Source organism: Ascidiella aspersa, chromosome 6, assembly GCF_963924565.1.
Source record: "Ascidiella aspersa chromosome 6, kaAscAspe10.2, whole genome shotgun sequence".
NCBI classification, from domain to species: Eukaryota; Metazoa; Chordata; class Ascidiacea; order Phlebobranchia; family Ascidiidae; genus Ascidiella; species Ascidiella aspersa.
The window spans coordinates 12,853,241-12,869,550 of NC_139452.1; the positions used below are offsets into that span (position 1 = coordinate 12,853,241).

The following is a 16,310-nucleotide window of genomic DNA, read 5'->3' on the forward strand; positions in this document are numbered from 1 at the left end:
TTTACTAACCCCACCCATTACCCTACAATAACCCCAAATAGGACCAGAAGTTCGGTGCCAAAACAGCGGCCGGTCAACACATGGCGTCCAAACATCGTCATGCACCAAAACGGCCGATGCCAGACCGATGGCCCCCGATCGTCCCATAACCTCTACCTACAGTTTCAGGCGTTATTTTGGCCTTTTAGGCCTTATTCGGATGATTTTAGGACGTATTCCGGAAGAGGAGCACAAAAATGCGCACTGTACTAAAACATCACAGTGCACGAAATAAGTTAAATACAAGGCCCTGAAATACGTACCACAAAAATCTTTTCACCACAAAAACTATCACAACAAATTTAAGCTTGTTCAATTAAAATGTGCGGTAACTGAAATCTGTTCTGTAAACTGAAAACGGTTGGCCTGGAGGGTAAGTCCTATTACACACAGTAACATATTAGCGCCCGCCGTTTGCCAACGTACAATGAATAATCTTGCAATGCTGGTGTAGTGACGCCTCTCACATGGCAGCCAAGCGTTGCAGCAAACCAGGAACACGTAAAATAAGTACTTTCACGTATCCCCGTGACAAAACAAAGCCCGCTGACATGCGATTCGGACACCCCTCCCCTTTTCGTAAGTGACAAGATCGTTTTTTGTTCGTTTTTGTCAGCGTTTAACTCACTGTCCGAAGCTGCGTGTTTTTAATGTAATTGGGTCACGCGTCTTAAGCTAATGCAAAACCAAGATCGAGCGCAAAACGCTGTTTTTCGTTTCTTGTTTGGTCGACCGTAAACACAGGATTTTTTGTTCTCTTTCGCCTTTCGTTATTCGTTCAGGTTGGCTGATTAGCAAGTGTGTGTTCGCCCCCGATCCCACTCCTTTCGGTCGCTTCAAGCCGTCTTATAATTTCACTTATTCGGCCTTAAAGCAGTCCCGTGGATATCCACTGATCCACTGGTGGGGTATGCTTACCGCTTTATGCGGCTAGCTTATTCCACTCGCTCGAAACACTCACGAATCTCCGTGAATGTGATTTACTGGCAAGCGGCTATATAGAAAAGCAATATTTTGTTTTTTTATTACACTAAGGTAACGATTTCACCCGAGAATTATGCAAAGATGAACTAATTAAGTAATAGCGAATAGAAACAGCAAAAAATATCTTTAGTTAACGAATAACTAGGAAATACGAAAATGTAAAATTTTTAATAAATTACTTAAATAAAACTTATACTTTAGTATAAGGGCACAATTTCAAATATTGTGAAAAAAGGCAAAAGGTAGTTACCTGATCAAGTAACATTTCCTGTCAGCTATGTTTTAGTCATGATAAAGTGTATCATATTCGGCCCTGAGGGTGGCGTGTAACCCGAAGGGTCACTGCCTGTTTAGTTAGCTTTCCCTGTTATTGCATTGCAGCAAATATACTGTTGAAAAGGTTAGGCGCAATCTAGCCTATACAAGATGGTTGCTTTAGTCTTTAATACCGTTTTGGGCAGCCTAATGTATAGTAATGGGCTTTGTTACTCACATAACGCTACCTGCTGAATGCACCTGTGAATCGACTACCGCTCACAATCGGTCTCTCATACATTTTCATTAGTATTCAACTGTTTTCACGAGTCTGGACCTATCACTTATCAAGAAAAACAGCCGTTTAAACAATCATTTTTTGTCGCTTGTCTAGTTGCCCAGGTCTAAACATGTAGCAAGCCAACATATTTGTGATTATAACATGTGCGCTGTACGTAGATAGACCAAATCTCGAGACGGGTTCAAATCCAAAATGTGTTGTCATATGTGCACGAATCAAAACGTGCACATTGTGCACTTGCAATATTTGCACCAAATGTGCACTAAATCTGCATCTAATTGGCACCTCACGTGAGTTTGATGTGCTCTTTATGTGTATGTGCGCCGAAAGTGGGTAAAAAGGTGCAAAATTTGTTTTCCGTGATCACTTTTTCACCGTTTGTGATGGTAAGGCGCTATTTGTCCGGCAGCCGATTTTATTATCGAACTTAAAAACAGATTGACCGACAGATGTAGGATTTGTACGTGCTAAATTCTTACCAGAATATCTACAGATAAAAGAAAAAGGCTACAGATAAAAGAAAAACGTTCTCGGTGGAGTAGGACCACGCAGTTCTCGCCAGATTTTTTGTATCTTAAAATTGTATGAGAAAATATACATTTTACAAACACGAAAAGCTGTATTTTAATGTAATATCACAATGCTATAGCATGCCACGTCAGATAATGTCACCTGTAGGGCTGTTAGACAAGCATTGATTGCTCGAAGTCTTTGGCGAAAAGAAAAATGAATACATTCAGATTCAGGTGCCGGGTTAAAAAATTAAGTGTGCAGTTTTGCATTAAAGGTTTTTATGCTAACGTGGCTAAAAAATAGGTTTGCAATTCGCAATTATTTAATGTGGAAAAGTTTGCAAACGAAAGCTGGGAATGTCCAGTTTGTGTTTGATTCTTTACCGTATCGGATGTTGCATAAATGTAGGCCTTCACTTTCTATTCTCAGTAATTATTTTTTCTCTTTAATCTAAGATTATTTTTTTTTCATGTTTCTCTAGCATTTTTTTACGTTCAACTTCAATTTCCCTTCAGTGTAATTGATTTTTAGAATTTTTATTTCGATAGCCTTTCATTTTTTGTACATCTTTAATTTATTTTTACTATAATTCCTTTTTTCTTTGTCATTTGGATTATATTTAATTTTTTTTTTCTATATCTGTGGCATTATATTACCTAAATTTTTGCTGCTACAGTTGAAATTTTGCTGCTGCAGTTGAGGTTTTGCTTTCCGTTTAAAAATTTTCTATTCAACCATTTCCAACTCTTTATCTTACGATTGGTTTTCACCCTGTAATGAGTATTTTGTGTTCTCTCAATTGTTTTTGCTATATTCGTGCCGTAACGCCTTCAATTTTCTGTTTTTTGTAAAATAAACTTTTGTGTTGAAGTTTTCTAAATTTACGGAATTACGGCCTGACTTAACGTTGAACAATCACTCATTTTTAATGGATTTTATATATAAGAACAATGCTTGTATTGTTTTTAAATGCAGTGAATCAGAGAGTTCGATTGAGCCAATAATTAAGTTATTTTTAGGAGTCATTGATCATTTAAAACCAAACAATGTAAGCTGACATATCGCTATTCAACGTTCAACTAATTCCAACCAAATTGTTTGCTAAGTTAACAAAATTAAAATGCAATATTGCAGTCGAATTAGATTTAAAATGGTCAAACATAAATCTTTGAATACAAAAAGTGACGCCTTACGTTCAAAAAGTCCTATCAACATGCGATTGGGTAGGGGTGCCCAAAACTTGACATTTTATTCCGATAACTAATATCGTGGACAAAAAGTATCACAATCCAATACCCAATGACGTCATACCCATGCCCACATAAGCAGAATAGATGGAAATTATAAACGTTTAAAAGTATTTTTACAGGTTTTAAGGCTAAATTTGCAGGTTTAGTTACCTTCAGTTGTGAACTTATTTTTTACAGGTTTTAAGGCTAAATTTGCAGGTTTAGTTACCTTCAGTTGTGAACTTATTTTTTAAGTAATTTTATCCCATATAATCGAAAATCCATACAACTGGGACTCAATTAAAAAAAATATAATAATAAAAAGAATCGAACGAAAAATAACATGCATATTAAATGTACTCCAAATAATCGGAAACCCATAGAATTGGGACTGAATTAAAAAAATATATAATAATAAAAAGGATTGCACGAAAGATAACATGCATTACTTGACCTTCTCAGTACAATAAACATATTCGAAAAAATCGTTTCATATGCAGTTATTTATTTTACTGTATAACGTGCACTGATACATTGTAAGTTGCACATTGAGCGATAGTGCATAATGTGCACTTAATCGCCACATATCGCAAGTGCACAATGTGCACGATTTGGTTTTGAGTCCTGTTGCAAATCTCAGTTCAAAACTGTTCTGGCTTATTTCGCTTTCCCCTGTACCAAAGTCGGCAACTGACTATAGCTTACCCGTCGTCGCTCTTGTCCCGTATTGGAAATATGGCAGATTTTAACGAGATCTTGCGATTACACGGCAGGAAAAGCGATGATATATATTCCTGTGCTAAGTACGATTCAAAATGTCGCGTATTTGAAGCAGTATGAACAATAAGTTGTTTTTTTCATACGTTTTTTACGTTGGGCTAATTTTGGTAACTGGATTACGTGTTTGTTTGAATATAACGCAAGTCGAACAATTGCTGTTACCACACGGGCCGTATCCTTAATCGTCCGTTCCAAGTGTAGGGCTTTAAAACCGAGTATTCAGTCGTTCTTCTTGATAAACAACACAACATCGCCATTTGCTTACTTGGTAAATTGCCCTTGTCATTTTAAGTACAACATGTATCATTGTATTAGTGATTAACAGATCACAGCTAGATGGCTGTGATTGAAATTAAACCGCGTGCGCTCCCGTCAATAAATCAGGCTGCTCATTTAGCTCTTTTTGGCAATAAAAGATACGGTCGCGAAAATGATGGCTATAACTTTGTAGATTTCACATTATATTTTGCAAAATTTTATGAGAATATTAGTTTACGACGACAAAGAATATAATTCGTTTTTATAGTCAACAGATAATTGCGTTAGTTTGTACCGCACCGGTCGATTAAATCGCCCTCTTTCTTATCGAGACATATTCTACGGTCTTATCGTGGAGAAGCATGTTGTTACATGTTTTTCGATCACCTCAAAATGATACAAAAACAAATCAAATGTTGTGAAATTTCTATTGAAAATGTGAATTCGATTTTTTATAAATATCCGCTAGGCTAGCAAATTTACACGAACATGTTACAAAATTATGCAATTTTTGATGGATCCCCGCAAATTGTCACACTTTTTGTAGTGGTAATTAAATTACATTGTCGGGACAATGCCAGTAGTCCTTAACCAGTTAAAATCTAAATGTTAAATATTTTATTTAAGCTGGGCAACGCCGGGTATTTGTCTGAAGTAACACCTCAAAAAGAAAGGAAAGGCAAATGCGGACCCAAGTGGAGGGCACTTGGCATTCCCCAACCCGAGCTGTATTTTTTGCCTATACTTTAAATATGTAAATACATTTTTTTCGCTCTTCGCGAGAATCTGAATAATGTTTCTCGTGTATCCTATAACCCAGTGTTTGAATAAAATTTTTGCAGGGGTGGGTGAATAAAATTTTTGCAGGGGTGAACCAACCCAAAGGGGTGAACCGTCAGAAATGGATGATAGTTTGCGAGCAGGGCGGATATTTCGGGTACTTAACTTGTTCAGTGAACAGGTGAGAATTTCCCAAAATAAAAATTACCAAAAATTGTTAACTGTGTTTTGTGCTTTTGTAGCTTTATATCTCTGGACTCAAGAAATTGTAGATTTGCAATGGTAAAGCTTAGTTTGCGTTGCTCTAAGTCATTTTGTGCTGTTATATGTAGACGAGATAGTTTTATCAGATCATGAGACAAAGGTGAATGAAATGTGAAGATAGATGCTAGGGGTGAACAAAACTAAAAAAATTTAAGAAGCACTGCATAACTTATTTTGTTAAAATCGTTTCCGCCCTAATGTGTCGTGGGTCTCATCGCACTTTGAAAATGACGGTTTCGGAAACTTAAACGAGGAGTCTGGAGTCCGGAAGACCGTATAACCTGCGCATTGTTGGTGCTACTAAATCTTATGTATCAATTGTTACAAGAAAGCTGTATTTACACATAAAAGAATCATTGGAACTACCATTAACATAAAATTTAAAATGACGTGGTGGCGTCATCGATTAGTGATATGACGTCAGGTTCTACGCGATGGTTCCACCAGGTTACAGCGTCGTGAGTGGTCAGAAAAATGACGTCACTGGTAAACTTTTCAATAAAACCGCTAGTGGAAAGTACTTCGAGAACACAATCTGGGAGCATAAAAAATAAAGTTTAACACTCGTTTGTTTGACAACATGGTAGATTCATTAATTCGCTAGTAATGAACTTCGTTTATTTTACCTTATTTTCAAAAATTATATATAATTTTTTTTTTTTTTTTTTTTTTTTTTTTCTACTCTACTGAAGATAATCAACAGATCCGTGTTTAGTGTTCCATATATATAATTTTGTAAACAATTTATAGTCCTAAATAAGATTCAAAGCAAAAAATATTTCATCTCAAACTGTTAACTATTCAAAAAGAAATTAAGGCTTTCCCTTACCCGAAACATTAGCTAGCAAGATGCTGATCCCAATCTCGTTGTAATCCTCAGTTATCTAAGCAACAATATTACAAGTTACGATACGTTATCTTTAAAATAGTAAGCCCATAGAAAAGTGCAAATAAAAAAACGCATACTTGAGGATGCTAAAGTTTTTTATAAAATTTAATTTTACTGACAAATTCTGGGTTGGCCGCATGGTGGCATCTCGTGTTGGGCAAATACGAAAAATGCGTGCGAAAGATGAAATACATAATATAGGCCTACTTTATATTGGCAGTCAAATATTAACGTGATACGCTTCGATTCGGCAGGCCCATGTGTCAGTCAAACAATTACGAAAAAGCGATTAGCCGAACATAAAAGTGTATGAGTTGTTAAACCTATTTTTCAGGTAATATTAAACTCCACTGCAGATGACAAGTGTAGGTATAGTAAACTAATGAATGTATAGGATATAGTAACCGCTTTAAGTTTCTTCACTCCAACTGAGTCCATTGAGGTAATCGCGGTGCAATCCAGTACCAAGCATTTTATCGCAGGAGTTGCGTTACTTTCACAGTTATGCATTCCACTAACTGAACACGGTGATTGGTGGCCTTTACAAGAAAAATGTACACATTAAATAACTAAACAATCTTATAACTAGGCTCTTAACTCGTACCGATATACCATCTTCGTTTATGAATATACTGTTGCTGCCAGGCATTATATTAATTATAAAGAGGGTTCTTCCGACAATAATTTATTCTGTACCGACGTTTCGATAACCTATCCAGGTTACCGTCGGTACAGAATAAATCATTGTCTGAGGATCTTCGTTTATATACATATATGCTTATTATTATATTTACAACAGTAAGTTAAGGGTATTTACCATATTGTTTGTTTGAATTTAAAATTTTGTACTTAAAAATGCAAAATATAATAATATATGTATATTTATAGTTGCCTTATTGTGGGACATAACTTGTATTTTTATAAAGGGTGTTTATTAATGAAAAATTGAAAAGCGTTTAAGGGGCTTGCGATAGCCTACTAAAAAATTGAAGATTAAACATACTGAGAAAATATATTTACTATGTGCAGTGTGTACTGTATAATCTTAACCATAAATTGAACGCACGAATCGTGCTATACATTGTTATCCCTTTTAAACACATTCAAGAATACTCTAGGATATTGCAAACCTTCGTCGTTTATGTCAATAGTCGGGTTGTTGTATGAACTAAAATCAAATTCTTTTGTTGCATGACGATCCTTTATTGCGACTTTCTGCAATTTAGAATAAAAGTGGTTGTATATAAAATACGTATATGTATTGTATATGAACTACAATGTAATAGTTTACTTACTGGAAAACTAACAGAGACGACAACTATTTTGTCCAACTGTGCTTTTATATTCACAAAGTGGTCTGCACTTTAAAAAAGCGTTAGAGAACTTTGGAGGACTGCTCCGTTTCCTTAAATTACCTTATCAAAATGAGTATCAAATCATGTATAACCTGTTTATGTTCTTTTTTCTCTTTACGTTGTGTCTCTTTTGGATCAACTCCGGTGCTCCGGATTACTGCTTTTTGAAAGCGATCTTTGTTGACGTAGAGGAGAGGACCCCCAAAGCTCAAAACCACTAAATCCGACGACGAGGGGTTGTTCATGTTCGTCTTTAAAGTTTCCAACATGGTTAAAAATAACTTCATTTTAAAATCAATCATTATATAGCAATTAAGAAAAAGTTGAAGTGCCAAAATGCATGACACGATTATCACGCAGGTTAACAAACATAAAAATACATATCAATTGAGACCAATAAAACACAATATAGGCTATAAGGCATTTACAAAACGTTAAAAAAAACTAGGACAATTTGCAGCAATTCACGGGTTAAACCCCCTGTTTACATAAGGCAAAGTCAAAGGCTATACCTGCTGACCATTCCGGTATATTTCCGTATCGTCAACCTGACTGATGACGTCGGCCTGGGAAAACTGATTCCGAAACACAACGCAAAGCATTGAGAAAGCGACTCCGGTCACCAGGCCATACACCTGAAAAAGAAATACTAAAATTTTACAAACACACAACTCTGGAAGCGGGGATGTCAAATAGCTGGTTGTGAATATATCGGGGTTATGTAATATACAGCGTCAAAAAAAATATGGGTAGAATAAAGACATTTGATTTTCGCATTTGTCAGGTATTTTTGTCCAACATCTTTTTTGGTTTAACTAACCTATAAAACTTTCGGTTATGCAAAGACAGATATGATAAGTCGTTAATTAAGCTTTTTAAATTCCCAAGGTGTCCACTCATAAAAAATTGCCTCAGAGTTTGTGGAAATCACCTGTTAATTGTCTTCATTAACTTTACCTGTGGCTTGTTTTACGACCAATACGTTTAAGGATTTACACGCTACCCATTTTGCAATATTATTAATGTATGCTTGCTGTCACCGGTTTGAAAAGCATGCTAAACATTTTTTATTTTTCAATTTCTCACCACATCTAGAAAGACAGTGGCGAGGCAGGACACCATCCAGACCGCCCCGTCCAGTTTGCTCAACTTCCAGTAAGGTTTGAAGTCTCTTGCCTTTCTCAGCATTCCTTTTATTGCTACGGCAATAATCGAAGCCAGACATGCCTGAGAAAGTTTTATATAATTTATGTAGCATCAAACCAAACATACTGATCCAAATAACATTCGGTAAATTAATACTCATGTTTAAAAAAATGAACAAGGATTATACGCAGCAGTATAAGAAGAAAATCAATATGACAAAGTGACATAAATAAAATCGTGCACATAACGAAGTGCGTAGTAGGTAAATATAATTATATATAATAATACTAGCTTATTGATATAATAAAAAATTACCCGCGGAATTGTACGAAAGAGAGGTCCAATCCAAAGCAGTACAAGCAGGATTATGCTGGCCGATATCAGACTGACAACCTGCGTTTTGCCGCCACTGTCAACCTGTAAATTCTGGCGTTTAACTTTTTCGTATTTTAATAGAACCACCAAAAGGCAATGTTGTAAAGTCCAAGGTAAGTCGTTATATTAAATAGAAGTCCATGGCTTGTCTAAGTTTTTAGTTGCACATTTCAAGTACTAATTATTGCCATTGCAAGTCTAGTTCGAGTCGCTTGCCTCATTACCTTTGGTCTAATTTAAATAGTTCGTCCAAACGACTTAAATTACCGTAAGTCAATTTATTTTGCATCGAAAACTTAAGTCAAGTAAAGTAAAAAAAATATCAAAAAAATCTAAGTAAGTCATTGAAATAAGTTTGTAACGTATTTTATAACATGTTTTAACGCTGCATTTTAAAATGAATATGTGTTAAATACTGTAGAATGTAGGCCATTCTCATGCTAAAATGTTTGGTTTTTTAGACGTCGGACAGCGCCGTACTCCGGGGATCTAAACACTATAAACTAGTGCTTTTTAACCGGATGTATCGTACACACCAGGGTGTACCATAATTTTTAAAGGGTGTACCACTTAGATGGGGTGTACAGGGGTGTACCAGATAACGCATGACAATAGGTCGATGACTAGCTATCTGATAGCGCAGGGGTCGGCAACCTACGGCCCGCCAATGCAATTCATCCGACCTGCCGCCTATTTGACAAACAAGACACGAGTTAATTTCAATAATTTTTGACAATTTTAACCTCGTTAGTGCGAAAATTTTTCGCGTATAATCTTTATGCGTCCATTTTGTTTACGTATTGAGGCTGTATTTTGAAGTAGATCAGCGCTTCTATACCGTTCGCCGTGTCGCAGACAAACGGAAAACGTATTCAAAATATGTAAATATTATGGACATATAGTTTTTTAACATTTTTTATTTTTTATTTTCGGCAATGTTATAATAAAAACTTGCAAGAATTTAGAAGAAATGCCTGTATGCCCCCCAAAAAATCGCGGCCGCTTCGCTCGCCAGGTGTGCCCTGACTTAAAAAGGTTAACACTGAACTATTAACGTTATCTTTAAGGCAAAAACCATCCAAGGCCCGCCTAATTCTCAGTTGTACATTTTAATAACACAATTCTTAGTTAACATTCGGTGCGGCCTGCAGAGACCTTTCTGAGTTTGGTTTTGGCCCGCGACTAAAAAAAGGTTGCCGACCCCTCTGATAACAGTTGCATTATTTTGCCGTCTCTCACCGACTATTGTGAGGTAACATTTCCTATTATATTAATATTATCATGCGACCAGTTGGACCTGCAGTAACCTGTTGTTTTGACGTGAATTGTGGCTATTCGACGTAAACAATGGTAAATCAAGCATCGTCAGTTTTTGCTGTGCGCGTTTAAAGTTTGTGAGCGCAAAATAGTAACTTAGAGATATCTTAACTAAAAGTGTGTGACACACTAGTTAGAGCAAAATAAGGTTGCAATGAGTCCCTCAAGCAATTCCACAAGCCTGCAACTGAATGTTCTGTGGTGCGGGCCAAAAACCAAAGCACACTGCGGCCACATATTTTGGTTCCGCGGGTCGCATTTGGAAGAGCAACTTGGGCTATTTAACTAGGGTATTTATTGAACTACGATCATAATTGGCTCAAAAGGCACAGCTGAAACAGTTTAAAAACTATAGGCTACTGAATTTTGGGTATCGCTTCTCAACAGTCCTAATTACCGAAATCTCAGTGAAAAAAACGATTTCCATCCTTGTTTGTATGCTCATTCCATACCTTTGCGAGCAATGACTTTCTGCTTTTGTTGAAATTAAAACCCCCAAAAAAATTCTATCAAAGATGTTTATACGCTTATGATACTCGAAACAAAGCTACTGCCTCGGTTCGCACAACTAACTGAAAAAATTCAACATCAGCTACGTTCGCATTAAATGACTGATGAAATTTTGTATTTGTATAAAGGTATGCTACGGATTTCCTATACTTGCAGCCCGGGTTATCCTTATTCCGATTAGGATTACTACAGATTCGGTGTATTGCGTATGGCAAGGGTGTATAAGTTTTGAGTAAGCGTAAAAAGGGCGTACCACTCCGAAAAAAGGTTGACAAGCACTGCTATAAACAATCTTCTAATCTCCGCCAGCCACGTTTTCTACGTGTAAAGTGCCACTCCGCGACTCGTGTGGCCTACAGCACAGCCATTCTAAAAAATCACCACGTTCTGAATGTCCTGTATAATTATAGGGGAGTAACAAGACCAAACTCCCTTCAAAATGCTTCTTGATTTTATATGCATATATTTGTGATATAATTTGGCATATCTGAAGTGTCAGTTGACTTAGGTTTCCCGCCGTCAATATACAATTTAACTTCACAATTTAAAAATGTATGCTTGAAAAATAGACGGAATTTTAGCTTAGCAGAACCATAACGCCAGAAATCATCTTAATCTAAATAAATTTTAATAACGTTAAAAGTAATAATAATAAAACGTTGTTAAGTTCAATGAAAGACGCACAGGCATATGTGTGTTACAATGAAAGATGCACATACAAAACATATGTGGGTTATCAAGTTATAACAACACTCCTTACCAAGGATCTACAATTTACCTGTACACAGCTTCGTGACATTGACGGAAAAGCGGGAATACAATAAAAGAAAGAAACCGCCAGATTGCTACAACCGTACGCGACAAGTTCCTGCAGAAAAGAAAACATAAAAATAGATGATGACTTTTATGTATAACTAACGCAAGGCCGACTGCCGAAACCTAAATTGATTGTTTAAGACAGATAGACCGATATAACAGCTTACTGATATTACCTGCCGATATTCCACTCCTGTCGATATATTGGTAAATTAGGGGCCAATATTTTTACCATGGGATAATATATTATATTACTTTTACTGAAAAATCTTAGTACGTTTTTCCATAACAGAATTTTGTCCTCCAACAGAACACATAATGCCGATGATAAAACTATGTCATTTATTTATGTGACGAAATGCATTTTTGTATTAAAGTTTTTAGACCTTGCTGACTGAATTGTTGTTCAAAGCGGTGCGCTTCTCAAGCTATTTTACTAAAAAACAAACAAATTTCGTATTTTTTAACTAAAAAAGTTGTTCTTTGCTATCATTTTTAAGGCAGATCGCTAAAACTTATCTAAAAACGTTTTTATAATTAAATTCACCTGATTAGGTCGAATTTTGTATCCAAAGTTGTTGCCGAATATTTTAGCAATCGAAACCGCCACCGAATAGCCGACGATGGCGATTGGAATCGCGTAACTGATGACGTCAGGAACTCGCGATATCGTCTCCACCGAAGGAACTGGCAAACTGGATGTAAACTTTATGTTAACTAAAAAAATGCAATAATAAAATGAAATAATTTTTATTTATAGTTTAACGAAACACTTAATGGGAAAAGGAAACAAAATCATAGGTCTATATTAGTGCTACGTTATTTCTGGTTCGTCAGTTTGACAGTTGTCAGCGTACAGGATATAGTGACGAACAAAAGCCTAAAATAGCGAACAACAGTTTGTTTTTCAAAGAACTGGGCTACTGTTTCATCGAATGTTTACAAACAATTTGCTTACTGGGCGGCATAGATATGTGTGTGAATCACTCTTTGACAACTACATAGCAAAAAAACGCTTCGGTTTATTTTCCTGCTGTCACAGTCTTGGTCTTGTTTCTGCGAAACCTTATGGGTCCTGAACATTAACATAATTACTATACTTGGCTACGTTTGCCATTTCATTCGTCACGATTAGATGGCAAGCCAAGTACAACAATCTAAGTAAAATAATATATAAATATCGCAATAAATTTTAAACTATGATTTTAGGTTAGTTCTATAGGACCTAGGTTAAGCTTTCAAGTAAAGACTTCTTTTCGTACAACATGTCAAATTCGTCGACTTACCCGCTCGGAATGTCTCCAACGATCGTCACATGGAAAAGCCCGGCCAGATTGACGCCGTAGGAGATTCCTGTGCCCACGATTACCTTTTTGTGTGATAAAAACAAACACATTATCTAAGAAGATGTAATAAACTAAAAGTTACATGGGCGTATTGCCGTTACACTTTTTACAATTATGACTGAACGACATGACAGAAACTTATTAAATAATACATATAGGACTCCAAAAACCTTTTAATTCGTATATCTAAGCCACATTTTTAAGGGGTTAGGCGAAAGGTGCTAGGACATAAAACAAAAAGTCCGATAGACTTTTAAACAAAAAGTGAAATGAGAGCTAAAAAAATATAAAAAAAACTAACAGTTAACGCCTGGTAGGGCGTGCACCACCCAGACATAGTTGATATTACAAGAAGTGAGTCCCGGGTATATACAAATTTTTTTAAAAATTAGTCTTTGCGGATTGCTCTAATCTAATATATTGCCACGACGCGTTACAGTATATTGTATGATGTAATAATGTACGAGGTAATAAATATGGGTAAAAACATTCATGCGAACCTCTTCCAAATTTGTTTTATTCGACTTTACAACGCAAAACGAGATACTTCACACATTTATTCAAAAGCATGACTAAAACATGAAGCTGTTATGTCAAATGGTATAAAGCGCGCCTCATCGGTGCAATAAAAACACACTCACCACGATAATCTCTCCCGGAATCGGGATGCCGAGGGGAAGCTTCTTCTTGTACCTCTCATTTATCTCCTTGACGACCAGAAGGAAGATGACGCAGATGACGGAGATCACAACAGTTGCGGCGGTCCGCGTCCTCCCCACCGCATCAAGTGACGTCAGAGCAAGTACGAGATCCCGAAGCACCTGTCAGAAGGAACAAGACCTTATTGTTGCAATATAGCAACTTGCTTTTGAAGCCTTTTGCGTTTTAGAGATTGACTAATTAAATTTTGCAATTTATATACGTTATAGGCCGTGTAATTTGAACTTGCCGGCAAGGTAAATTCGTTTGTAATCAAATTTTCAAAAGTATTTCGAAAATACACTTTATTGGTACATGTGTTGAAAAAATAGTCTTGTATGTCTTTTTATAGTGCAATTACGACACAATAATTGTTTTAAGCATGCATAGGTCGTCGTAGGACGTGAAGTGTGCAGTATACATGATTTACATTAAAAATAATAAATAATTTCTGTTTGATCAGAAGACCTAGACAATTTACGTTAATCGTTGTCTTTGAAAACTATATTCGGCTACCCACCCATAATCTACAAGTGCTACATTTTAAAAATACAGCGATTCTCTATGCAACTTCGGAAGTCTTCCACGTACCCAAATAACGTTAAGCGGCCCAGAGTAGCTTCTCACTTTGACGCCGAGCAGACCCTTTAGCTGGGACACGAAGACGTGCACAGCAGCTCCACAAGTAAAACCGCTCACCATCGGGTCGGAGAGGTACATCACCACCGAACCTAGGTTCACAAGGCTCAGGGCCAGCTACAAAACGAAAAGAAATGTGCAATCCGATGTATTAAATGCACATTAAGTATACACACTACAAAATAACTAAGAGATGCTCGAAGCACCTTAAAAGTAAACCTAGTGTGTTTGTTATTTACAAGCTATCGTGCTGCTTCAAAACAACTAAAAGATTTACAACAAAACTAAATAGGGATCAGTTGTATTATAGCATAACTGTTATGCAAATAAAAAATGAGGATAACGGTTAAAACTGTGTAGAAGGGTATATTATGACTGATACATCGAAGGGTTACAATGTCCACCTGACTTAAGAGACTGAAATAAATTTCTTTTCTAATAACGTCCACCGTATTTTAAGTTTGTTTTTAATATGCCAAAATAAAATAACAATCCCAAAACATTGGCATATGGCATATGCTTACGAGAAACACCCCGGCGACAAACGTCGTGCTGGCCCCGAACAGGATCCTTTCATCGTAGAGTTGTTGCAGAGCTTCTTCCTCGCTCAACGAGCTATTACCGACGAAAGATGATTCGGGCAGAGCGGACGACACTGCAGTGCCCAGCATGAGACTTGTTATGGCAAACGTACCTTGAAAACAAATTATTAGACTTATTACAATTTGTGGAACATATGTGGTTTGAGATCGTAAATTGCGATTTGTTAAAATGCAAGAATATTAGCCTACCGGGACAGTTTTTTGAACTCTTGCATGCGGTTCTACTCCTATGACTAATTTAATATCAGTCTAAAACAATCCATTTAAAAAAAGGTAAATCAAATTACAAAAGAAAATCATAGAACTTATCTTACCGGTTGAAGTGTGGCGAGATGTGCCCATAATTGTATAAATTATCACGGGAAAGAAAGCATTGTACAAGCCGTATATTGGGTGCTGTCCAGCAAGCAGCGAGTATGACATTCCTGCAAAAAGTGTGTTAATGTTTTTATTTGGTCACTTGGAACAGACCGTGTCTAAGAAAGGTTATACAGATAAAAATAACCGCAAAAATACTTACAATGTAGATAATAGTTTTTTATTGATTTTCAATAAATATTTAAACAGAACTGGTTGTTATACCTTGAGGAATTTGCATGACCCCAATAGTGACGCCACTGATGATGTCAGCAACCAGCCATTGTTTGACATCGTACTTTGGGAGCCAAGATAAGATAGGGAAGATGCTAACAAAGAATGACCCGATCGAACGGCAAGGATTTTCAACTTTTTCCTGCACAAAGGATTTTATCCGGGTCTTTGCCGTTTTTAAACTGATACCACTCCTCTCTTTTGCCTTCAATTGATACACGTTGTTGAATTCCTCTCGGGAGTAGCATGGCCTTTTAATGGAGATTGAAATTGATTGACTTTTATCTTTCATGATATTTCCAGTTATAATGAAGCCCCTGCCGACCTATTTCGCAACACCTGTAGCATATTCACAACATAGCAATGTGTAGAGCAGTGGTTCCCAAACATCTTTGGCTCGAGGCACACTAAAAAAATGTTAACTATTTTGAGGCACATTTTTAACAGAACAACAATAGAGTCATTTTATAATCACCCTTAACACACGACAAACTATATGTAAATGTCTCAATTATTAATTGTCATAAATAGTGTGTATTTCAGTCTAAAATGCTTGCTTGTATGCCTATTGGTAATAGAAATACATTCATCGCTGGGTTTGCACGCGGCCTGTACAAAACTG

At 36.5% G+C, this 16,310-nt stretch overlaps 1 protein-coding gene across 1 annotated transcript; it reads right to left on the reverse strand.

Annotated features, from left to right (window-relative positions):
* Positions 1-5,740: 5,740 nt before the first annotated feature.
* Positions 5,741-16,001, reverse strand: LOC146139944 (prestin-like). The gene is made up of 16 exons (XM_083392565.1): positions 15,680-16,001; positions 15,412-15,522; positions 15,020-15,189; positions 14,448-14,612; positions 13,799-13,978; positions 13,098-13,180; positions 12,359-12,506; positions 11,774-11,863; positions 9,109-9,210; positions 8,734-8,874; positions 8,160-8,282; positions 7,740-7,898; positions 7,423-7,507; positions 6,698-6,831; positions 6,233-6,287; positions 5,741-5,938 (listed from the first exon to the last, which is right to left on the reverse strand). Exons 1-16 carry the CDS (start codon positions 15,978-15,980, stop codon positions 5,784-5,786), a joined length of 2,202 nt encoding a protein of 733 aa, XP_083248691.1. The 5' UTR covers positions 15,981-16,001; the 3' UTR covers positions 5,741-5,783.
* Positions 16,002-16,310: the final 309 nt, after the last annotated feature.